We start from the raw sequence: 23,018 nt of genomic DNA, 5'->3' as shown, positions 1-23,018 counted from the left end.
CTCGCGATCGCTGGCTCGCAAGGTTGCGGAGCGGGAAGCGGGATCGAATGCGGAGGGTGAAGTCAACTCAAGTCGAGTCGAGCCAAACCTGCCCAAAAGACCGGACCAGACCAAGACCAGAGCAAAAACCCCTGCGCTACGCTCTTAACCCACTATCTTACTACCCAACCAGCTAACCACTGACTACCACCGACTACCGGGACCGCACAACCTTGCGAGTGTGTGCGTGTGTGCGTGTGTGTGTGTGTGTATCAATCGCTTTCTCCAAATCCCCGGATCGATCCCCTGGGGTCTGCGATGGGTGTGTCTTCGGTGGGTGTGTGTGTGTGGGAAAAGTGGCACCGTCGCCGGGCTCTGGCCTAGGGGAACCTTCTTCAGTCTGCTGGGTCGAGCTGGTTCAGGCCCGGGCCCGATGGCATCGTGTTGCTTGCGTTCGAGCGGCGGCGGTGGTGATGACGGACTGGACGAGTTGCGGTCCAGTTGTCCCTGAGTGAATCAATGATCGATATCCGATCGGGGCAGCAGTCATCGGACGGCAGCAAAGGACCTGCATGAATCGTCGGCGGTTTAGCATTAACCCCGGACACCTCTTTTCTTCCCTACTCCCAGGTGGTTTGTATGGAGACACTCGTCTGCTGGGCAAAGGGGGGCCGCTGGTTACAAAGCAAAGGGGCCTCGACGAGGAATCTGGCAGCGCCAGAGGGGAGGCATGATGGGCATGATGGGCGCGGCCAGCGAGGGACGGGGATCCTGGACATACCTAACCAGGTACCGGCTGTACCTATCCAGCAGCTAACTCTCCCGTTACAGCACCTTGATGTGTGGCAGGCCGAGGTGGCATGTAGCGGCGGAGGAGCAGCGCAACCGCGGGCGACGATGTGATGCGATGCGTTGCGATGCGACGCGTCTGGTTGAGGATCCCGTCTGTGTCCGTGTCTTGTCTCTGCGGATGACGGGAGACGGGGTGGACTGGCTTTCGGTCGCTTTCTCTACGAAAGACACAGACACAGGACAAGATGCGCATCCAGTCAGATCGAATGCAGAGCGCCCCCCGTCCGTTCGGGTCATTCACAAGTCAATCGACCATTCGCTACGCGCTACTTGGCCCAAAGCGGATAGCCCTGGTTCGTATCGTTCCCTGGGGTCCTGGGGGTCCCTGAACGCTGACTGGGTCGTTGTTCTAGCCCGTCATCTGCCGCCCAAGCCAATATGCGACCAGTCCTGCTAGTCGCGCACTCTCACAATCTACAGGTAGGTTCACTTTCGACGTTTTGGCGCTGGCGATTCGGTGGTTACATATCATAGTCAAGTGGGCGATGGATCTGTCGTCGATGCGATCGTGTTCCCGTCCCCGTCCCCGTCCCGCTACTGAAACATGACCGTGGGGAGACAGCTTGATGAGTCAAAAGTGGTCGCCGTGGCTACCTATCGCATGGCTTGGCCATCTTGAAACTCCAACTGGAAACCCCTGGATGCACATTTGTGACATTTGGGAAACGCTCACCGACCGAGCACCATGCAGCAACACCACTCTGACCCATGACATGCATCGTCAGCAGGACGAACAACTGGATGTGACTCGTTTTGATTCTTTAATGTGTTTGTCTTGTTCGATCGGTTCAGATGCCATGTGGCCAAGCCGTGCGGCCAGACTTGGAGGCAGACTTGGAGGCAGCTGTGCGGCTCTTTATACAAGCATCTGCCCAGGGTGCACCAGACGTGACAAGAAGATGCTCTGCGCTGTTGGCCTTGGCCTACAGCGCATGCGATAGACCACGAGACAAAGCATGTTTTCCCTTCTGGAAGATCTACTAACTTGAGAAGTCTGTTCTGTATAGCAAATACAGTCATGCTGCCATGTAATACAGAGCCGTACCTAGGTAGCTCGTTGGTCTCTCCTCTCTGCTCCCTGAACCCCTATTCTAGTGTCCCCCACTAGGCCGCAACCTCGCTAGGGGAATTTCGCAATTGGCGCTGGGCGACTTCCAGAAGCGCTCCATCCCTTTACGCGCATATGGGCGGGCATGGGGGAGAGCGTCCAGTGGACCCCCGGCTAGGCCAATTTGGCAATTGATCATGACGCGGCATTGGATCCTTGGAGCCCCAGCAGTAGCGGCATTCCGGCAAGCTTCCAATCTTAGTCGGGTCCAGCTGGCAATGGTAGCTAGCAGAGTAACTAACTACATACAGTGTATCGGCGGCGAGTGACTTGGCTTTTTGCTTTCCAAGGTTGTGATGATGATCTTTGCTGGGACGGCATCGACCACCAGGCGACCGTGAGACCTCTGCTTGCAGCATTTTGCTTCCGCGATCCTCCAGCAGCAGGACAGTCAGTCTTCTAACCTCCGCGGGGCCAGCTGGAGTTGCACCTGCGACTTGTCATCTTGCACCCTACGCCCGATCTCCCGACATCGTAATGTCTACAGCCATATGAGCTCGAACTAGACGATTCCCGCATAGCTACAGTCGCGCCCACGTGCGACACATTGGGAAGCCATGGGCACGACATTCTCGGCCGTCAAGGTCAGTCTACCTCTACCCGCGTCCTGGGAGGCTACGTCATTCTAACATCCTGGTGTGTACGGTTCAGACGCTCATAGTCCCGGCCGTCATCTCCCTGATCATATTCCTCATCTGCACATACGTCCTGGTGCCGCTCTGGCGCCAGTACCGACAGCGCTACAGCCAGTACCTGCCGCTCGACACCATCTCGGACCGCACCTCGTCGCTCCGAGCCCGGGTCCAGGGCGCGATCGCCAACCTGATCATCCCGTCGCGCTTCCGCATGGGCGTGCGCGAGCGCCTCGTGTCGGCCGAAGACTCGGATGCGGGCTTTGACTCGGACGATGGCGAGGAGCTGGACGTGGTCGACGACGACCGCAGGCATGCGCTGAGCCTGGACACCAGCGGCCGGCGCGAACAGACCGACAGCATACGGAGGTTGAGCCGGGAGTAGGCAACCCCCCTTGATACTATGGAGAGTATTACACTTTGCTGACCTAAATGGTAGTCTCGAGGAGGGCTTCATGGATGACAGCGATGAGGAAGGGGATAATCGGCCAAGGAGATAGACAGGTTGGCGGGAAAGAATACTGGATCTGTGCCATACCGAAGAGCCATCATTTTGCGCTGCCGATAGATCTCTTACAAGGTCACGAGGAATGAAACTAAGAAGACTGGCCCTAATATTGCAGGAGGCACATGTCTGCGCGCCAAACGACGAGTTCTACAGGCGGTGGGCTTGTTGGTCATCCCCATAGTACGGAATCAAGTTATCTGATTGACTTAGCAGTGGCCGACGTTTCGTTGGCACGCTAAAGCGGTTATGGGCCACTATAATACGGTAGGCCAGGGGCCGGACCTATAAAAGGATTTATGCGCATTTGCTCTCTCCTGCCCAAGCTTCGATGGAAGCCATTCCTTAGCATCACGTTGCCAGCCGTGCGCCGATGATCTAGCCCGGCCGGCATCAAGCGCAAGAACTGCTGCGAACCAGCTCCACCATTGCGTCGGATTGATACAGCCCTCCAGTCCGGTCTTGTAAGATGTAAATGCGTCATTTCCCGGGTTTCGTGGTCGAAGCGTCCGTCACTTGACCACCATCGTGTAGACGATATACTCGGATGGGGAGGAAGCCGGACGCGGGCGGAATGGCCCGGGTCCGTCTGCACCTCTGGGTATCTCCAGCACCGTACTATGTAGTCGCACGAGTCACGGATAACCTTATTGCCAATGACATGGAATCCAAAACGCAATCCCGCAGCTGTCCAGAGTGCATGGCCACGCGAGCAGCCCCGACTCCATTCCCGGACAGGTCTTATCTCTCGGGGCCATGGTGTCCCAGCCTATCAGCCCAGCGAGTCCGGCCTTGGACGCTGTTCGCATGGTCCCCGTGGACCACACCACATGGCTCACATGATGCAAGGAGGTATGGCGCCGTAGTAGTCTTATCCGGCAAGGCTGAGTTGACGGCGTCAATAGCATAGTATGACTTTCCCGCCGATGGTTGCGGCGGTAACATTCCACCCCCCTAACCTGGACGCCAACCCAGCTTCGACCACATGCCAGCCAACTTTAGAATCAAATGTCTCTCGCTTGGCGGGTCGAGTGGTGGCCCCCCATGCGCCGTAAGTCTGTAGGTAACGCACGTTAACGGCCGATCGCCTGTCTCACGGGGGGGAAGCTTGGGGGTTGCTGTAGGTTTAGAGGCTCTATTTGTCTGTTTTTCTGCGCTCCTCATCCTCTCGATAAGTCCTATCCTGTTCTCAACAAGTGCATGTTGTTGCGTCCTGGCCCGGCCTGCCCGTCAGTCCCAGGTATTAATTCCACTTCTGGTAGCAAGCAGCCTGCAGAGCTCAACAACCAACGCATCTCCTCCGTTTTTCCCTTGGGATTTCTGCCTCGCGACCCAACCAGTACAGCTCTTCTGGGGGGCCGGACTGGTGCAGCTCCTAAAGACTCCGGCCTAAGGTTTCTGCCTGCATGGGGAGCTTATCCAGCGACCAAACTCAACCCCGACCTTCAACAAGGCCACAAGCTCGGCCTCCTCTCGTGCTGGCGTTGCCGGGGCCCGGAATTCCTCGCATTCTTTTCCCTCTCCATCCATCCCCTTCAAGGTGCGGAAAGGCTCTCTGTCTAGATTGTTTCATGTTTGCGGCAGCTAGAAGCTGAGCTCATCGGGCAGAACCCCCCGTGGACGAGGACAGGACGTGGACGCGGACAAGCCATCAAAGACGAGCTACCCTGCATCCCCCATCCTACCCCTCCACATTTGGGTAGCACTGCCTGCACGCACTCAACCACTTGCACCCACTCGCGGCTCCCGGTGCATCGTGAGCTTGGAGATAGCCCGCGACAACTTGGGGTTGCGGCTATTTTCCAGCAGAACGATTCTGCTTTTCCTCGTCTTCTTGACTGAAGTCTACTGGGACCTTCTTTGCAGGCCGATGCCAACGGGTCAAATCTGAGCAGCTCTTGCCCGCCGATGCTGTCGTCGCTGCGTCTAACACCGGAGACAGCCTGATCTGATCCCAACCAACACCAACGTCCCATCGTCTGCGTCTTCCCAGTCCACTACTTTCAAGAACCACAAGCTGCCGACATGCGGGTACGGAAATTAGTTAGTCTGCCTGTCAGACTTCCCCTCAGGATCATACATAAGATCATTCCCAAAATTAGACGATCGCGTTTCGAGACGACAACTATCGAGTCGACCACGGACGGAAAGTCAGCGGCGCTGGCTGAGAAGGAGAGACATATGAAGGAGACAGAACCTCCTCTCGAGGACTGCCCGATCTGTCATGACCCCGTTGGGATCGCCAACCCCGAGGGCACCGTAGAGTCGTGGACGTCGCTCCACTGCGGGCACCGCTTCGGCACCGTGTGCATCCAGATGTGGCTGCAGGACTCGCTCGACCGCAACGACCCCCAGAACCCGCACCCCTCGTGTCCCATCTGCCGGGTCGTGGCCAAGCACCCGGTCTGCGGACACCTGGTGTGCCCGACCCAGGACTTCGAGCTGCAGTGGAACATGTACCAGCTCCAGCTGCAGTACCAATACCAGGCGGCACAGGCTGCCACCCTGCACCGGAGACCTCGCAATAGGTTGCAGCGCCGGGAGGGCCATCCGAGCCGGCCGTCGCTGACCCCGCCCCGCCGCACCGCGGACCAGGTCGGCGAGTGCGGCACCTGCGCCGAGCGGGTCAAGAGCCGGATCGAGGCGACGGCGGTGGCCCAAGAACAGCAGGGCAGCGACAGCCGGTCCAGCAGCAAACCCATGTTGCCGCTTCCTCGGGTCCTGGTCGGAGCCCTGAGGTCGAATGGAGAGCCGTCGAGTCCTCTCATGGGCGAACGGGAAATCCGGGGGCGGAGCATGATCTGCAACCTGGAAGAGGTGTCGAGAGTTCCGCGGAGCCCTACTCCGGGTCCCGTAGGTGGACTGCTTATGGCGGCACGGCGGAGCACCAGCTTCTAGACGTACTCGAGATGGACAGGCGAGAGTGGCGTACTGATATCTGGATGGGATTTGATTTAGGTGCAAGAGGAGTTGACAGGGAGAATTTTCTTGAGGCACGTCACGAACACGGTATTTGCTCCATTGGGTTTGGCATTTGGGAGGCAGGGACGAAGGTCTGGATCTGAGACGTCCGCAGCCACCCGCTCCCCCTCCTCCTCCTCCTCCTACTACTATACCACGTTTTGCAACACACGATATTTTGATTTTGCGCCGGATGAATCCGACGGTCTGGACTGAGGCGTTGGGTTTGGACTTGGACTTAGACACAGGGGTTTTCATTGCTGTTTCTGCAGGCGTCTGCTGCGTTGGCCAGTGGTGCTGAGTGCTGAGTGCTGAGTGCTGGGCTACGACTACGGCAGAATAGCTGCTGGTCCAACTCGCGTTTGACTCGAGATCATAATGACGCCCCAAGAGGAATCTTTACCACTCCTACTACGTCGAACGCTGTCGGTGATTTGGTTCATGTGCGGCACCTCCCTGGCTTTGGCTCGCTTTGGTTCGTCAGCTTACATGATCATTGTTCGCCATAAGTGCAACCAACACCTGTAGCTTTCCATAAACCCTGCATCGCAGTGTCCTCTCAGGGGTGGTATGAATATAAGCCAGGCAAAGACAGATCAGGACTGAAGCAGAGCAATAGCCGTGGATGAGTGCCAACTGTCGACCTCCAGCCTGCCCACCTACCTAGGTACAGTTGACCGTGCAGAGCTATACCTAGGTAACTTAGTTGATAGGGAGCTATGGGCAGGCGCTAGCATCAACTTACCCCGCGATCGACAGGGATTGGCAGCGGGAGGGCCCAGCTAAGAGCCCACTAACGCGCCAGCCCACTCGCTATTCTGGGAAATTGATGACCCCGCGACTCCAAGTGTGCCGACGCGTCTTCCCCAGCTCGGCCTGAGGTGCGTGATGTGAGACCGCACGAGATCTGCGAGTGGATAGAAACTGAACACCCGTCATCTCCGCCCAAGATGCGGTTCAAGACCGATCTGAAGAATGTCAAGACGTTCTCCAGTAAGCCCGCAGCCGCTCCCCCCACGCATAGCTGTATGCGACGCCCCTCTGACGCGTGAGACAGAACTCACCGCGGCGCTCTCGTCCCTGGAGAAGGTGGCCTGGATGCGCCTCGACGATGACACGGTCCGCTTCACCGTGATCCCCGATCAGGGATCCCAAGTGTGGGCGTACGTCTCTCCCAGCTTTTTCTGCTCTTCCTTTCCATCTTGTCTCGTAGCTAACGTACGTGGCGTCGACCCAGCTCCCTCTCCATGGACCACATCTTCGACTCGTACCAGCTCCAGTCCGCCGAGCCGCACAACACCATCAACCTCGAGCTCCCCCTGGGCCCGCTCCATCGCGCCCTCAAGTCCGCCGACGACAAGAACTGCACCTCGGCCTCCCTGCGCCTCACCAAGAAGAACAACGTGCCCCTGCTGTCCATGACCATCACGACCACCACCACGTCCAGCTCCGGCCCGGCCTACTCGCGCTTTGCCGGCCGTGGTGGTGGCAGTGGGCTAGCTCGCGACAACCTCGGCGGCCCCGGTCCCTTCGACGACGACGACGGCGAGTTCCCCGTCGAGCCCCTCGAGACGGATCTCAACCGCGAGCGCGAGAAGATCATCACCCAGGACATCCCCGTGCGCGTCCTGCACCCGGAGCACGTCGAGACCATCATGCAGCCCAAGGTGCGCGAGCCCGACGTCCACATCCAGCTGCCGCCGCTGCTGTCGCTCAAGGCTATCTCGGACCGCTTCACCAAGCTGGCCGTGGCCGCGCGCACGGGCTCCTCGTCCTCGGCCGCGGCGGGCGCCAACGGCTCGTCGGCCGCCGCCTCCTCGTACAGCCCCAAGCTGGAGATCTCGGCCAACATGCACGGGTCGCTGCGGCTGGCGCTGACGGCCGACTCGCTCGACGTCGCCAGCCAGTGGGACGGCCTGGAGAACCCGGAGCTCGACCCGGGCCAGCTCAACTGCCCGCTCGAGGACCACCCGTCGACGCGGTTCCGCGAGGGCGGGCCCGGCCGCTGGGCCACGGTCCGCGTCGACGGCCGCGACTGGAGCCGTGTCCTCAGCGTGGGGCGGCTCGAGGGCCGTGTCATTGCGTGCTTCGCCGACGAGCACGCCCTAATCCTATACGTCTACGTCCCGCAGTATGACGACGTCAGCGCGGAGGACAGCGTGGTTACTGTACGTTTTTTGCTGCTTGGCCCGTTTCTCTTCGAAGACAATGTTCGAGGATTCCTTGCTAATCTGCCGCAGTATTATGTGTCCTCATACAGCATGTGAGAAAATAAGCCCATCTGTCATAGCCATCATTTGGGGGTATATTGGTTGGCATTACGAGTTATGAGTCACGAGAGAATGAACTGCATCGGAATGGTGTTGGGTTATCGGAATGCAAATAGAGGGGGCAGAACTTCGAATCACTAGCTCCTCTACAGATTGGAAGACATCCATCCAGTCCCATAGATCACGACGCAAGTCGCCATAATGCAGCATACTGGGAACTCAACCCCATTTTTTTCTTTTAAGTTATTTGTTGTATTTCCATTTCTTTCATCTTTATCTGTCTATTAACAGTATTAAGGGCCTTGTGGGGAGGTCGCTCGCAAACTAACACACTGATGGCCTTCCACGGCGTTCAAAGTGGGTTTCGCCCCTGTTCCTGTATCTAAACTGATGCCTAATTCAGAATCTGTCGACGCCCGGCGAACATTGTGACATCTCGGCGCGGTCAATTTGGTAATACTCTCGTTTCCACTACTGCATTAGGTTCCGTGAGATATGAGTAACTAGGCCGAGTCTGAGCGGCCTAGCAGATGATCTCCGAAACCGCCTGCAGACGTAAATTCGATCTTCGTACGTCTATCCAAGAAACCATTTAGTCTCAGTTTGGTCAAAATGCGGCGAGGATGAGGCGGACGCATTCGAGTTTATTGGTGCAAGGCCCCCTTCCCTATCGACGGTCTGATACTTGGCAAACGCGTAAGAGATCGACCAGCGCAACATTCACGATCTGAATAAACGCATGCTAAATCGCCTGCACGCGTATTTTGCAAGCTGTTGAATCAATATTCACTACCCCTCGGCTGACAGTCACCGAGTGTTGAACAAGGCAAAAAAGAACTGGTCGCCCGCAGCCGCCCTATAGTGATAGGATTGTGGCAGACACCAATGACGATAGAGATATCAACAGTGGGTTAGACGTTACTGGGAGGCCCCTGTGTAATCGTGACAATCTGGAAATCCCGGAAACTCATTCCTGAATAGTTCTCTGGGGATCGACTTGAAGTGCCCATTTGCACAACTGTCGGCGCAGCTTGCAATGTGATACAAACGTACCAGACAACCGGGAGACAGCGAGATCGGTGAGCCGCCACACCGCTGCAATCTACTTTTCTGTGTGTGCAGTTTTCCAATACGTCTCCATGTCGGCAGCGTGATGGCAATGACCCTGTGCCACGATCTATCTAACCTTGCTTTTCTAGACATCAGGTTACACGACGCTTCCCAAGACACTGGGTCTCGACCAGAGTGGCTTGAGTGGCAATTTGCAAAGGCTTGTGCTGGCGACGATCATGATTCATTGTTCGGTCGGGACTGAACTGATGCTGCATGGCTGCCCACAAATCGTCGTTGAACACAGACAGCGTCTCAACTTTTGGTAACGTGAAATGCAAAACAATCGAGGTTCCGACTACTTGGGCCGTGATGTAGATGATCGGCAGGCACGAATAACCGCACTTACATCCCGTCTTCTGGCAGGCTCCATAACCCCGATCAGTCGGCCATTTCACATGTTGGCAAGTTTGAACGTTATGAAAATAGATACTTCGCATAGTAGACAATCTACTTTAGTACTCGAGAAGCCTGTGGATACTTGCCCGCCCAATCCATTGTTATCAAGTGCATCAAATGACGACACCACGTGGACGTCAGTGATGCGACAAGTCATTTTTTATATATTCCAACTAGGCACGCGGTTTCACACATGCTCAACCACCATGCTGGTAAGATGTCACGGTTCGAAAAAGAAACTGTAGTGCGTTCAGATGGCTCCAAGAAGTATGGTCCAATGGTGGGTGCTGCTATACTCCTCCGGAGCAATGGCTCAACTTGATGCCGACACTTGATTTGTACTTTAGCTCAAAGTATATCCACGATCGAAATCCAGTAATACGATCAGTTCGATGAGTTATGCAGCCATTCGCGACGAACAAGACTAGAACCTCAACACGAGAAGCCATGGCACAAAGCGGTCTAATCTCGATCAGCGCGCTTAATTGCAAAGACATCAGCACGGAGCGGGTCAGATTTTCATCGATCCTGCTTCTTGAATGCATTGCGCCGATCGGCCAAGATGACTAGCAATCGTCCCCTCTTGCCATTCCCTTCTGTGGGACTTGGTTTCGAACCTGAGAGCAGTGTTCACGGCCCCATCGGGTTATCACCCCATACCGAGGGTTGATCAAGTCTAGAGTAGCAACGCAACCGTCTTACTAAAATGGTAATGACAAGCTGGAAAGTAAATGATCCCATGACCGATATTTTGAGTATACATGTTGAAACCTCAGCGGATGCTATCATGAGTAATCCGTCAATTCGGACCCCTTAGTGATACCCTCCGCTCAATGCGTCTAAAGCCCACTACAAAGGAGGAGAGTGTATTGGGACCAAATTTTACGTACAGAACACAGAATGAGGACGTGTTGAAGCCCTCGAACAGTTCTATAGTAAGTTACATACAGGGCTTGCAGCCACAGCTACATTTTTAAGTATTCTGGCTACACAATATTTCTCCTTGGAGGTGTGCAGATCAGTAATCGAAAAATTGCACTTAAACCCCAGAAAATAAGGCTGAGACAAGGACCAGGTAGGTTTAAGGAGGGAACATGATCCCGTGAAACCCGTCATTTTGGGTGCTAGCGGGCACTCTTGCTCTTGCGCGCCACTGATGATGGACCCTGACTCGGATTTTATGCCCATTGCTTCTGACGTGACGCGGGATTGTTCTTTGTAAACGTTTAGTGGAGCCTGGCGAGGTAGATCATACCTGAGTAGTTCACTTTGTGACTTTTACATAGCCCTTGAGGTCCCCACTTGACGTTGCCTCCGGCATCAAAGTGAAGCTGTGAGGAACATCTTTTTAGCATATAGGTCCAACCTTGCGCCGCAGATCTTCTCTTCGTGGTACCCGAAGCATTGCCGATGCAAAAGAACTACATCTGCGCATGAATAGAGAATCACCTGATACTGCATGGAGAGTCCGGTGGCTGTCTCGCGGAGGCCTGCGAGGCTTGGTTTCTGTGATGCTGAACCGGCCGGAAACCGCGCGTAGCCGCAGGTGTCACCGACCTCAGAAACCATGCTTTTCTAGGCTGCTAATGCGGACTCTCTTTGCGGGTTGGGAACGGCTGTGCCAGCAGCTAGTTCCTGTATGTCTTACTTTCTCAGAGGGAACAATTTCATGGGCCACTGGGAAGGGGCGAACTTATTGGTTCTAGAATTTCAATTCTGTATCTTATTCCTGTACCGAATTACTGACCATTGTCAAGTGATGCTTGGTATTGTCCATTTACTTCCTTGGAGACGTGTAAGGGTTGTTGCAATTCCTTCTTACGTACGTGAAGCAACGCCACGCACCCTACACCGGTTGAAACTGTAGCGAGCTTGTGCTCCCATCCTTGCTAGGTATGTCCTCCATGCCACTTTCGACAGCATGGATCGCACCCCACAATATGGTAGTCAGAATTGATGTAGTGTCTCAGAACCTAGCAACGTATAAGATGATGGCAATAAGAGCTATAGTGAGATAAACGGCAGTTAGTCTTGTAGATCGTTACTCAGCGAGGAACGTCTGCGCAGTTGGATTAGCCGAAGTCTAGTCAGGTTTCGCATATGGGTCGGCGGTATCGTTTCGGTACTTTGCTAGTATTGCTGCATAGATAGGTTGCCATGAGTCTGAACGTAAGGAACGAGGAGATGTGTATAATACCCACACATCAGTGCACTATGTGGCAGGCCCTCTCGTATTCCTGCCCCGCATCACTCTACTCCAGAATTCCGCCTTGTGTGATATCGGGACAGCTCCGGACCTGTCAAATGCACCTCGCACTTTAGTTCCCGCTTGACGTGGTCTAGACTTGTGCACTTGTACCAAGCCAAGACTTCTGACGACATACCAGCCTTGCCAGCAATAGCTGGTGCATGAGACACACAACTTTCTAGTCCAAATACGACGCTTAGTGGCTTAGCGGAGTCCCCATCCCGTCCAATCAAACACGTTGAGGTATACTCCTCACATCACAAAAAGCAAGTCACAGTTCTTCTGAACTGAGTTTATTTCGCGCAGTAGTTACCATTTCAGATGTTCAGGCTCTCCAAGCTACAGAAGTGGTATGGCTACAAGTCAATAAGGCCAATCATTTGGTCGCGTTGAGCATCATGGTAGCCGGTCATGCCTGCCGGCGTCACCTAACAGAGCTGGGGCTTGATCTATGTCTATGCTGACAATTCCAACACCCACGATGGAAGCTTAGACATTCGTTCGTCTAGACCGCTCGGCCAATTACAAGACATTTGTATCATCGTGTGGCGCCGGCGTCGAACGCCCCTGATTGCATAACTCTACACCCACCTACTACCCAGCAACGAGCAACTGATCTAGGTCAAAGCCATATGTTGAGCGGTCTATAGAAGTGTCAGTTGTGATGAATTGTAACGCAAAGGGAAGCCTAGGCCCCAGTAGATCCAGTTCTGTGTCATGAGGACAACAATATGCGGACGAAGACACGGTAATTTGAACTTCCGAACGGCCTTAGCGTGTATGTGTCTCAGACGAACCCACTGCCACCTTGCAGGACTGAGAATCCGAATCTACTCTGACCTTGAGGATGAGTTGCTAGCATATGTATATATATATCCCCTCTTCCCCAGCTGTTCAATCATGACTACAATCTCAAGCTCCAAGCACCGTCTTCATTCATCCTGCCACACAGAACTCCTTGCAGTCCCACTTGATCTATTCATCAATCATTTGACTCTTCCAAAACTTTCAAAATGAGATTCCTTCAGATTCTTGGCTACGCCACTTTGGCCCTTTCTCTGCCCAGCCCTGCACCGGTTGAGAACAGCTTGGCTGTTACGAACTTGGAGCAGAGAGGCCTTGAAGAGAGTTCAGTTGGTCTGCAGAAGAGAGGTCTCATTGACGATACTGTTCAGTCAGTCGTTGCGACTCTCACAACCTCTACCCAGGCAAACATTGACGCTATTCGTATGTGCACTTTCTTTCGATTGACGCACACAGCCAGTCCCTTGTTTAACCATGTGCATAGAGTCGGCCGTCGCCACCATCCAGGGCTCCACCGATGCTCAAGTGATCGTTGATGCCACCGCTATTATCCGAGCAAACCTCCAAGCTATCGTACAAGCTCTACAAACCGCTGCTGCCACGATCCTTACGACTATCTTCGGCTCCGTCGGTGGCATTGCTGCCGCGCTTACGGCTCTTACACAGGCCGAGATTAACAACCTCACTGCCGCGCTGCAAGCTGCGATCGCACTGCTTCAGAACATCAGAGCTACGTTGATCCTCACCCAAAACGTCTCAGCTGCCGTCGCCGCCGCCGTCGCTGCCGAGATCGCCGCTGTCAGAGCTGCCATCGCGCCATTCGTTGGTCCCATCCAGGTCTTGGTGCAGGCTGTTCTTGGAGCATCAGTTGTCGCTCAACTGACCGTCACCGGTCTTACACAGGCTATCATTGGCCTGAACAACATCGGTCTGCAGATCATCAACTCCCAATAAGGTAGAGGTGTCCTGGCTGGATCGCCCGCGACGATTTAGCCCAAGCTGACGAGCTTGGGCACAAGTGGTCTATCCGCTGCATGGTCCTCGGACGCTGTACTATCGGCAATGTATCTTCAGGCATGGATTTCTCACAGTTTTCAAGTATAATGGTTTCTAGGGTTTAGGACTTGAATGAGACATGCCACACTCCTTACTTACGCGACCCGTGATTAGCGCGGGCTCGATGTCTACACTCCCTCAATACAGATGCATCTGAGTGACGTTTTTGTTTCCAGTACCAATTGTTTGTTCTATTCGTGTCACGTCTTCGTGAACTGTTTGCGCAGAGACAATTGCCGTCATCTGCTCCCGATCTGTTTCTTAGGCACTAAAGTATCCGATCTTCTTTTTGACTGGCGTTAATCGTGAGGCCATTCTACTTGTGTCAGTACAGTCAACTGTTGAACATGATGCCGTTACATCACTTACGAGCCTGGGCTTGTCGTTGATGTCTACTTCGTAGCCCAAAAATAGAAGCCCAATCAATGGATATTAAAAAATAGACAAGAGATGACGACTACTGTAACTCTTGGGGTCTCTGAGTCGATGCATTCGCTGCAGTTGTTCCTTTGGAATCATTATACGCAACGCGTTCTACTGCTCTTCAGCTCATCTGCAATTGACAACAAGATGCAACTGCAAACCATCGGTAACTCAAGTCGGCTGATTAGACAACTTTTGTAGTGGATGATTGGCTATAGCGAACATCATAATGTCGCATAATCCATTGCTCAATGTCGCGTTGGCAAATGAGCTGGGGGAAGCTCAGGACGTAGCGATAAACCATGGTGGCAGTTAACTTGCATAATAAGTAGGCGATGCAACGCAGCTTGACGTTTACTGGATGTCGGACTAGGACTTCCGGCTCGTTTGCGGTCAGGCTTGTGGCAATGCGAACGTAGTTGGATTAAGGTCCGTTGGTCCGCATTGACTAAGTGGGGGTTTCGGTCTTGGTTGTCGGCTACGGAAGGTCGCATTTCTCACGACTAAGAATCTGCCGATACCATAAAAACAACCACTGGTTCCGAGTTAAGTAGCAATCTAAATCTGGACGACGCAGTGTATGCTGCCGCACTCCCAGCCAATCATGATCTTCCAAGACTTGTCTCAAGTACCGAGCAGAGAAGCCGGTCTGTGGCTGTCCGGGGAATGTGTCACTATGTCATTGTTGCTAGGAACTTTACAACTGCTGTATATATTCAAGTGCGGCGGCTACAGTAAGAGAAACTGCAAGTGCAAGACTCAGTCCTAGAATTACACTTTGAAACAAGTCAACCAACGATGCAGCTCAAATTACTTTCAATCGCTGCTTTCGTCAGCACCGTGGCCTGTGCGGACCACACCATGGGCTTCATCGGCTGCTCAATGGCTGAGAACGTGGCTCAAGGCTACGTTGCCGATGGCGGAAAGCGCATGTGGCCCAACTATGGCACCAGTGGACAGGTAGTCCAATCATGGACTGACGTCAACTCGGCCTCCTGGAAGCTATACGACCAGCAAGTGGCCAAGTACGGCAAGCCCGATACGGTCTGGGTTCAAATTTGCATCTTTGCCCAGCAGGGTGCAACAGCCGCTGAGGTCAAGAAGCTGATTGCCAATGCTCGCACGCACTCTCAGCCTGATGCTGCTATTTACATCACTGGCCAGCCGCTCTATGACCCTGGAAAGGAGTGTTTCCTGGCCGGCAACGGTGGCGCTGCCATGACCGACAACCTTGCTAAGACGGTCGCCGCAGACACGACACTCGTCAACGTTACCTATCCAGGATCTTTCATCCTTCACGCAGCCGAGGTCCAGGATGGCTGCCACGCCAATGCCGCAGGACAGAAGTCTCTTGGGCAGCAAGCCATCAAATTCTGGGGTTAAACGCACGGAGAATAAAAGTTATGGGCGGTGCAACTCAGTTCAATTCTCTGTAAACTACTCGAAGCTATAGGCCTTTCAGTGAAAAATACGAAAATTGAAATCGACTATAGATTTTGACATAATCTCACGCATGGGTTTTAATCAGTACAAATAAGTGTCAAGTTCGCAGCCCAACATTATGTTGAGATAGAGAGACCAAACGTCTCGTTTGCCTCTAATTTTGCGTGATAACCTGCTGCCCTGCTTGACGAGCCACACCGCATCTGATCAACTGTTTCCTTGCAACGCCCCAATAATGACATCGGCAAGCTCGCTTGGCTTGCTTAGCATGGGCGAATGGCGCGTCTTCATTTTCAGTGTTGTTGCGTTGGCCAATTGGGCAAATATCTTTTGGTATGCTGCTGGGACCGCTTGATCTTCCTCGCAAATTAGATACGTGGATGGCACATATCGGTAAGCAGCTCTGGACAACTTAGTTTCCTGGACAGCATACGATTGGTCAACGATCCTTGACTCCCAATACTGCGCCTCCTCTACGGGTAGGTCGCCATAGAGAAGTCGTCCGGCGTCTTTAACGCGGAAACGGCCATTCGATTTGATATCATTATTCGGAGATTCGCCAAACACGTCCAGTACCGACTGACCCTCTTCGAGGATGAATGCGGTGAAAAAGAACAGATGAGTTACCCCACCCATTTTGGCCTGTTGTACGCGCCAATCGCGTGTCAGGTCCTGCGTTACTGCCTCGCTCCCCACAAGCCCGCCGTATGAATGCATAAGGACGACCACATCGAGTTTTTGCTGCTCAACCAATTTCTCAAGTTCAGCCTTGATGGCGAGTGCATCGTCAGTCAGACTCTTTGAGCCTTTGTCGAATTCTTCCGGGTTGGTCAGACTGGGAAGGCGAGGCTGTACGGCAGGGTACCCTTTTTCAGCCAACGCCCGGGTCAACTTGTGGTAAACATCTGGGCTCTGGAATGAACCCTGAACGAGGAGAAATGTCGGCTTTGCGGTGGTATTAGACATGGAAAACAAAGCTGCCTCGGATGAAATATTCGAGCAATGGTGTCTAACCGAAAGACTTGGTTTCAGCCGAAGCAAGGAATCCAGCGATTCAACTCGAATGATGAGCAATAAGACAGCAAAAGTAGCTCTTGAATGTAATTTCTTAGAAGCACCCTCTCAATCAGGATCGTCTCGTTGGCTACGAAAATGGATGCTGAGATCATACGGGAGCATTGAGCCATCTCGGATACGCCGGCCGTTCCAATTGCAGCTCCCTTGCATCGTAGTCCAATGCAGTCTTGCGGCGCAGAGCGCCACAGCCAATGCAAATGCCAAAAAATCGTGTTTATAGAAGATGGCGTCTCTTCACTTGAGCACGCATGTCAACGGGATACTATGAGGTCAGGTACAATCAAGGATCGATATATGGCCTTATTCACCAAAAGACTGAATCCTGTCACTCTTCCCCTGAAATGGACGAGAAGGGGATTATGGAGTGGGCATTTCCCACAGCCTCACCGGAGCTGCTGTAAACCTAATGCATCGCCGTGCATCGCCGCGACGACGCGATCAACAGCACGGGAAGAAAGCTAGTAGGAGCAACTGATATGGTGAAGGGAATGGTAGATATAAATCTTGCTGCTTATTGTAGCTTGAATAGAAATTGAATAGAAATCCAAAACTAGATTGCAAGGTTGTCTTGGGCCCTCGGAGTTGCCAGGTTGAACAGTATCATTCCAGATAGGGGAACAAGCGGGAGGACGCAGGGGTGCTTTGGCACGGCAGCTTGTCAAGACCCCATTCCTGAAGAGCCTCGATCTTCAACAGCATGGATTTCACAGTTCACGGTCGGCCGTCGACGCGCCGTCATTAGAGTTTTCGAAGCTGTATGTTGCTGCGAAGAAAACCCTCTGAGGCCAGTTTGGACAGCAGCGAATGACTGTGCAGATCACACCATATTGCGTAGCTAGGATACCCGAGAAGGCCAAAAGACGAGTGACCATGGTTAGTAGCTGCTCTCGGTCGCCAAATGACACCCCGTGAGTCATGACTATCGCCGAGAGCCATAGTATGGCAGCAAGTGGTTGGACTGCAATACACCAAATGAACCAGGCTCCCCAGCGGAGCTCGCTCACTGCAAGCCCAACGAGAATAATGGCCCCACAGGCCACACAAATGATAGCGGAAGAGTATACCATGGAAATGAGGAGGCTTCCCGCAGTGCCACCGCCGCTTGAGGCAATAAGCTGGAAGAAGAGGAATATCGCAGCGCCAATGTTCAACACCGTTGGCACAAGCCAGGCAGAGTCTAGGTATATGTCTCGAGAGAGGATAGCGTCAATGGTTGACACATTTTCGGAAGCAGCGACAAGTGTAGAAGCAAAGGAGGATTGCCTAGAGCTTGCAGTGGTATTGAACGGTGGCCTTTTCGTGTCGGGCGAGGATGAAGTTGCTCGTCTTCCGGCTTGAAAGGCTTGCCTAGTCGTCAACATCACGCTAGACAGAAGCATTAAGGGAAGGGTCTGGCCGAAGTCGAACCTATTGTTGCTGAGCTGTGCAAGGAGACCAGTCTCGAATTTGATTTGATCGTTTCCGAGCTGAGCAAGCGACAGTCGTTGGAAAGCAAGTTGCTTCGTGCCAAAGATGGCGGAAAGAAACAACCAGGTGACCTACAGCATGTTAGTCGAGTAGTGGCTACAGACAAGGGGAGTCTCACATCTGCGAACACAGACGTGAATATATCTGCAGCAATGCGCAAGAATAGATAGCTTGCCAAGAAGGGGTTCTCGAACCAGAATACCCGAGATTGAAACTTTGCTCCATATTGTCTTTGGGTGAGGCTGCTTGTTACGATGCGTGAGAGAAGATTCCTCGATATGAGGCTAACTGGAGTCCTTATCCTGTTTCTCACAAATCGTGAGGATGTCTCGAAGAGCTTAATGAGCCTCACGATGAACGACAGGAAGAGCACTACGATGGCGACTGCCGAGATTTGGAATGAAGGTGCGCCAGTGATTGAGCCTTGATTGATGCCCCCATCAGCATAGAGAGCATGTACAACCTCAAGGTTATAAAAGCACTGGGTCCACTGTAGTTAGAACTTATGCATAATGAAACCAGCAATGGAGAGAGGAGGAGTTGAGATATTGATTGAAGTAAAAGAGGTAAGGAAATTGCATCAGGCGTAAATACCGGGGAAACTTGAGAAAAATCGACCACCTACTGCAGCTGGGGTTGTCGGCTGTGCTCCAAAGTATCCATCGAACACTATGGCGCCAATCATTGGGGTCCAAGCGCAGACAAGCGTAAGAAAGAGACCAGTCATCAGCATGAGCTTCCACATTCTCTCACGCGGGTTTTGATAGAGATACCCGCGTAGGAATACAAGCCCGCATTGATGTGTCAAGTTCGAGAACCATGCGAGATTAGCCACCATAAGCCAACTCGTAAGGGACATGTAGTCAAAATCATTCAGTGAGACAAAACCGCTGAGCAGCATTGAGATGCCGGTAATGAGCTGCACATCACAAAGACTCATAACACACTACCGAAAATCAGATCATGATTGAACGAGTGGCGTATATAACGCGAGTTTGTCGGGCGGGTTCCAACGAAGCTTACCTGCCTAAATGCGTCTTCAGCCTTCTCTCTCGTTGATATTTGCTCGAACCACGCTTCAAGGGAAGACGGCATCATACGCCCGAGTAGAACTTTCACCGGACCGAGCAACTGGCCGCATTTGTTGCTGATCAGCATATCTAATGGATTCGGTGTCCATTTCGAATCGGCATTCTCGTCTAATGGCCGAGCTGTGGGTAAATCATTTTCCAGAGGTCGGAAGGGGCTAGTTTGTGGGTCGAAGACAAATAGATAATTGCACAAGACTATGCCGAATGTCAGCCAGCCACTCGCGATGAAACTGAAGACAACCTATATGGAAAAATTGTCAGGCTAGTAACGGATATAACAGGTTACGTGGGAACGAACACCAGGGCCCTCGATGTCAGCATTGTAAGTCAACGTCCGATTCTTGATAAAGCAAGAATCAAACACCGCAGGCCAGCTCATCTCTACAATCGTGAAGCTCAATTTGCCGAGTTTCTCTCGCAGCCCGCTGTGAATGTAGGGAAAGCTTGGTGTTCGGGAACCGCAAAGTGCAAACATGGGCGAAAAGTGCAACTTCCATTGACTAAGATCGAAGGGGGGTTGGCAGAGCTAAGGAGCTATATCTGTGGGTTGTCAGACACAGTAGTCCTGCGCCATGGTAAGGCTGAGACATCGGCTTCTTTAACTCGATGACCGTGGACAAGCCCCGGCCCCAACCTCCATCCACAGCTATCGCTCGGCATCCCCGAACCGGCCAGTATAGTATTTTCGAGCCCAATTTCCCCGCCTACCTCACGATTAGACACAGACATTTAGCACCACAGCGTAAAACTCCAAGATGATGAAAGCCAATGGCGCAAGAAAGCAGTCCTGTGTCTTATCTTGGGCCTTCGGAATCAGCCGAATCAAGCAAGGATTCGGTGATGATGTGCTTCGAGCCATAGAATCTCACCCTTTCAACACAACCTGCATCGCCCCCAAGCCACCCAGCTGTACGAGCAAATGTTCCATGCATGCTTGGCGATACTAGGCATTGGCACAATTTTCTCAGTATCTCGGAGATGATTGTGGAGTTGATCAAGTTGCAGTAGCCATTTGATGCAGCAGCATCAGTGGAAAGATCAGGTATACATGCCACTCGACGCGTGCGACTCTGACTATATATCGTCTTACCCATAATGAGCTTATGCTCGAATAGGTGCCTGGCTGAGGCATGGGATTCCATGGCATCATGCTGCCGTGATAAGACTCGAACCCATCTATCCTGGTGCAGCTGCTCGAACCCAGCCAGCCACAGGTTGGAAACCTTATCAATGTTAGTTCCTTCTTGCTCGCTCGTGAATGCGCAGGTCGCAGAGCAAGGCTGACTAGCTGAGAACAAGCTACGCAGCTTGAGGCAGTCTGCCTCGTCCGATAAGAATTTAACTTTGGAGCATGATTTGGTAACGGCAGGGGTTGAAGGATTCAGGCTGTATTTGAGTTTGGCAGCCTGAATGCATTTCAGTAGCTGAGCACCTGATCTGAGTGGACGTTATGCACTGCGTCCGTCCCAGTAGCGATAAACCCCAATCAATTACTGCTGTACAACACAGCCGCCCTAATTTCAGATATTACCAGTAGCCACTAGTTCGATAGATAACCGAAGCCTCTAATTGTGAGGCTCAACACCTTTTAGTCGAGATTTAGCTGTATCAAGGATTATTCACCGAGGCTAGGAAACCGCCGTCAAGGGCTTCGCGATAGCAAACCGCAATTCGAACTTACTCTGGATTGGCGTGGCTCATTTTAGTGGAAGTTAAGTATCGTCGCCCTGTTTACCAGAGCTGGTGAGCCAAGAACAGCCACCACGCTTGGCACCACTAGTTCTTGTCCATGGTGCTCTGATACCCTACTGCCAACAGGCCAAGGCGTCAAAATGAAAAGACCGCTGACGGAACAAGCAGCAAACAAGAATGATTTAGATTTTAGAACCTGTCGCTAGAACCTTCTTGAGGCTCTGGTTATATTAATGGTCTAAGCCAGGCGGTGCGGATATAGTAGCTTAGTCGACGCGGGCTGAAATGTTAGAGTCTTAGGTATACAGGCACTGCTAATGGGGGTTTACTGTAGCCTTGCAAATCACATATATTTATCAGTAATTATTGCCAGTCACCACTTGATGTGTTCGGGACGAAATGACAGCTCAGTGATTGTAGCTTATCTTGCGATTCCCGATAATACTACTACACATCTCGAACTTCAGGTTTCGACAGCGTCAGGCCTGCTTAGACCTCAACTTGACACGGGTAGGAAGACCGCTTTTGATCTCGCCGATACCCTTGCCAACGCGGTATATATGCTCGCCATTCACAGAGTCCGATGTTTTGCTACCACGCCTAGAAACAATCAGTAATGAAAATGGGAAGGTAAGGATCATGATACTCTAGAGCCAGGGGGGAGGGATATGCGGCAAAGAGAACAACTTACTGAAGTTTATCGTGCCCTTCCCAATCGAAGAGAAAGTCCAATTCCCGTATAGTCAACACTAACGCTAGTTTCATCTCCATTACGGCCAGTTCTTCACCAATGCATCTCGTATTTCCGAGCTCGAATGCACGCCATGCGCCTTTAGGTGGACAAAGATAATCGCTTTTCTCAACCAAAAAACGCTGTGGCAAGAATTCGGTAGCCCGCGGCCACAAGTCGGGCCGTAGATGGAGGACACACTGGGATATGTATGGATCAAACAGTTATAAGTAGGATAAATCGTGCCGTTATATGTGAAGTTAAAATCTTGGCTTCCTTGACGGTGTGTTGGTGCTAGCGGGTGGAGGCGCAAAGCTTCTTTGATAGCCGCTGTTGTATATGGCAGGCTATTTAGCTTATGCGGTTCCTGGGAAAGCACTTGAGCTGCCATTTGAGGGTCTGAACCAAGAACCGCATCATGTTCAGCTCGAAGTTGGTCCAGCACTTCCGGCCTTCTATATATCTCATAGAAAAGCCAAGATCTGACGACCACATTAATTTGGGGGTCAAGAAAAAGAAAGGAGGAAAAAAATGACGAAGTAGACAGGTGAGGTTTGGTAAACAGATAAAGACATACAAGGCTTAGCCAGTTGTATTATGACCAGCAAGTAGAAATAATCGAAGTTGACATAAAATGGTGTTAATGAATGATTGAACTTGTTGTATTGACTTTGTTGCTATATTTCTTTTGAAATCTTGTAACGCAGGATCAATGATCGTCTTTTGGCTGTTGGTATTCAAGTTGCTTGTATCTGCCAGTAGGCGTGATTCAATCAAAGGCACCAGGATGTCTTGAAGAATCTTCGAATTTTTACCGACAGTGTTCCGATATTTTGGTGTCCAGCGTTCCAACTTATTCCAGAGGCTTTGGCCTTTGACGTAAACAATCAGATTTCGGAAAGCGCGAAAAATGGGCGTTGGACTGTCATCCTGCTCGTGACTTTCAAAACCGCTAGGGGCACAACACATATCAGCAAATAATGCTAATAACTTGTTCGAACATTAACATACATGGTTACTTTGGTAATAATATCAAAGGTGACAGCTAATGTATTTTCATACAATGAAAATAACCCCCCATACATCCCCTCTTTTCCGACTTGACTTTTAAGTTTTGTGGCGAAAACAGTCAACTTGTCGATGAGTATTTGGCTTTGTAACATGACGTTTT

General features: G+C 52.3%; 7 protein-coding genes across 7 annotated transcripts; 5 read left to right on the top strand and 2 right to left on the bottom strand.

Moving 5' to 3' along the window:
• Positions 1 to 2,496: 2,496 nt before the first annotated feature.
• JN550_005416 (uncharacterized protein) lies at positions 2,497 to 3,071 on the top strand (the record flags this gene model as incomplete). Its single annotated transcript, XM_049317041.1, has 3 exons — positions 2,497 to 2,523; positions 2,591 to 2,952; positions 3,011 to 3,071. The coding sequence occupies 3 exons, from the start codon at positions 2,497 to 2,499 to the stop codon at positions 3,069 to 3,071; spliced, it is 450 nt and encodes a 149-aa protein (XP_049172429.1).
• A 2,030-nt stretch (positions 3,072 to 5,101) lies between these two features.
• On the top strand, positions 5,102 to 5,974 carry JN550_005415 (uncharacterized protein; the record flags this gene model as incomplete). Its single annotated transcript, XM_049317040.1, has 1 exon — positions 5,102 to 5,974. The coding sequence occupies one exon, from the start codon at positions 5,102 to 5,104 to the stop codon at positions 5,972 to 5,974; it is 873 nt and encodes a 290-aa protein (XP_049172428.1).
• A 1,013-nt stretch (positions 5,975 to 6,987) lies between these two features.
• On the top strand, positions 6,988 to 8,304 carry JN550_005414 (uncharacterized protein; the record flags this gene model as incomplete). The annotated part of the gene is made up of 4 exons (XM_049317039.1): positions 6,988 to 7,030; positions 7,095 to 7,200; positions 7,275 to 8,205; positions 8,278 to 8,304. The coding sequence occupies 4 exons, from the start codon at positions 6,988 to 6,990 to the stop codon at positions 8,302 to 8,304; spliced, it is 1,107 nt and encodes a 368-aa protein (XP_049172427.1).
• A 4,773-nt stretch (positions 8,305 to 13,077) lies between these two features.
• JN550_005413 (uncharacterized protein) lies at positions 13,078 to 13,822 on the top strand (the record flags this gene model as incomplete). Its single annotated transcript, XM_049317038.1, has 2 exons — positions 13,078 to 13,291; positions 13,353 to 13,822. The coding sequence occupies 2 exons, from the start codon at positions 13,078 to 13,080 to the stop codon at positions 13,820 to 13,822; spliced, it is 684 nt and encodes a 227-aa protein (XP_049172426.1).
• A 1,323-nt stretch (positions 13,823 to 15,145) lies between these two features.
• Positions 15,146 to 15,730, top strand: JN550_005412 (uncharacterized protein; the record flags this gene model as incomplete). The annotated part of the gene is made up of 1 exon (XM_049317036.1): positions 15,146 to 15,730. The coding sequence occupies one exon, from the start codon at positions 15,146 to 15,148 to the stop codon at positions 15,728 to 15,730; it is 585 nt and encodes a 194-aa protein (XP_049172425.1).
• A 267-nt stretch (positions 15,731 to 15,997) lies between these two features.
• Positions 15,998 to 16,756, bottom strand: JN550_005411 (uncharacterized protein; the record flags this gene model as incomplete). Its single annotated transcript, XM_049317035.1, has 1 exon — positions 15,998 to 16,756. One exon carries the CDS (start codon positions 16,754 to 16,756, stop codon positions 15,998 to 16,000), a length of 759 nt encoding a protein of 252 aa, XP_049172424.1.
• An 815-nt stretch (positions 16,757 to 17,571) lies between these two features.
• JN550_005410 (uncharacterized protein) lies at positions 17,572 to 19,900 on the bottom strand (the record flags this gene model as incomplete). Its single annotated transcript, XM_049317034.1, has 5 exons — positions 17,572 to 18,405; positions 18,453 to 18,815; positions 18,960 to 19,280; positions 19,358 to 19,666; positions 19,724 to 19,900. The coding sequence occupies 5 exons, from the start codon at positions 19,898 to 19,900 to the stop codon at positions 17,572 to 17,574; spliced, it is 2,004 nt and encodes a 667-aa protein (XP_049172423.1).
• Positions 19,901 to 23,018: the final 3,118 nt, after the last annotated feature.

Source organism: Neoarthrinium moseri, assembly GCF_022829205.1.
Source record: "Neoarthrinium moseri strain CBS 164.80 chromosome Unknown scaffold17_Wmoseri_CBS_16480, whole genome shotgun sequence".
NCBI classification, from domain to species: Eukaryota; Fungi; Ascomycota; class Sordariomycetes; order Amphisphaeriales; family Apiosporaceae; genus Neoarthrinium; species Neoarthrinium moseri.
This window is presented reverse-complemented; position numbering and strand designations above follow the sequence as displayed.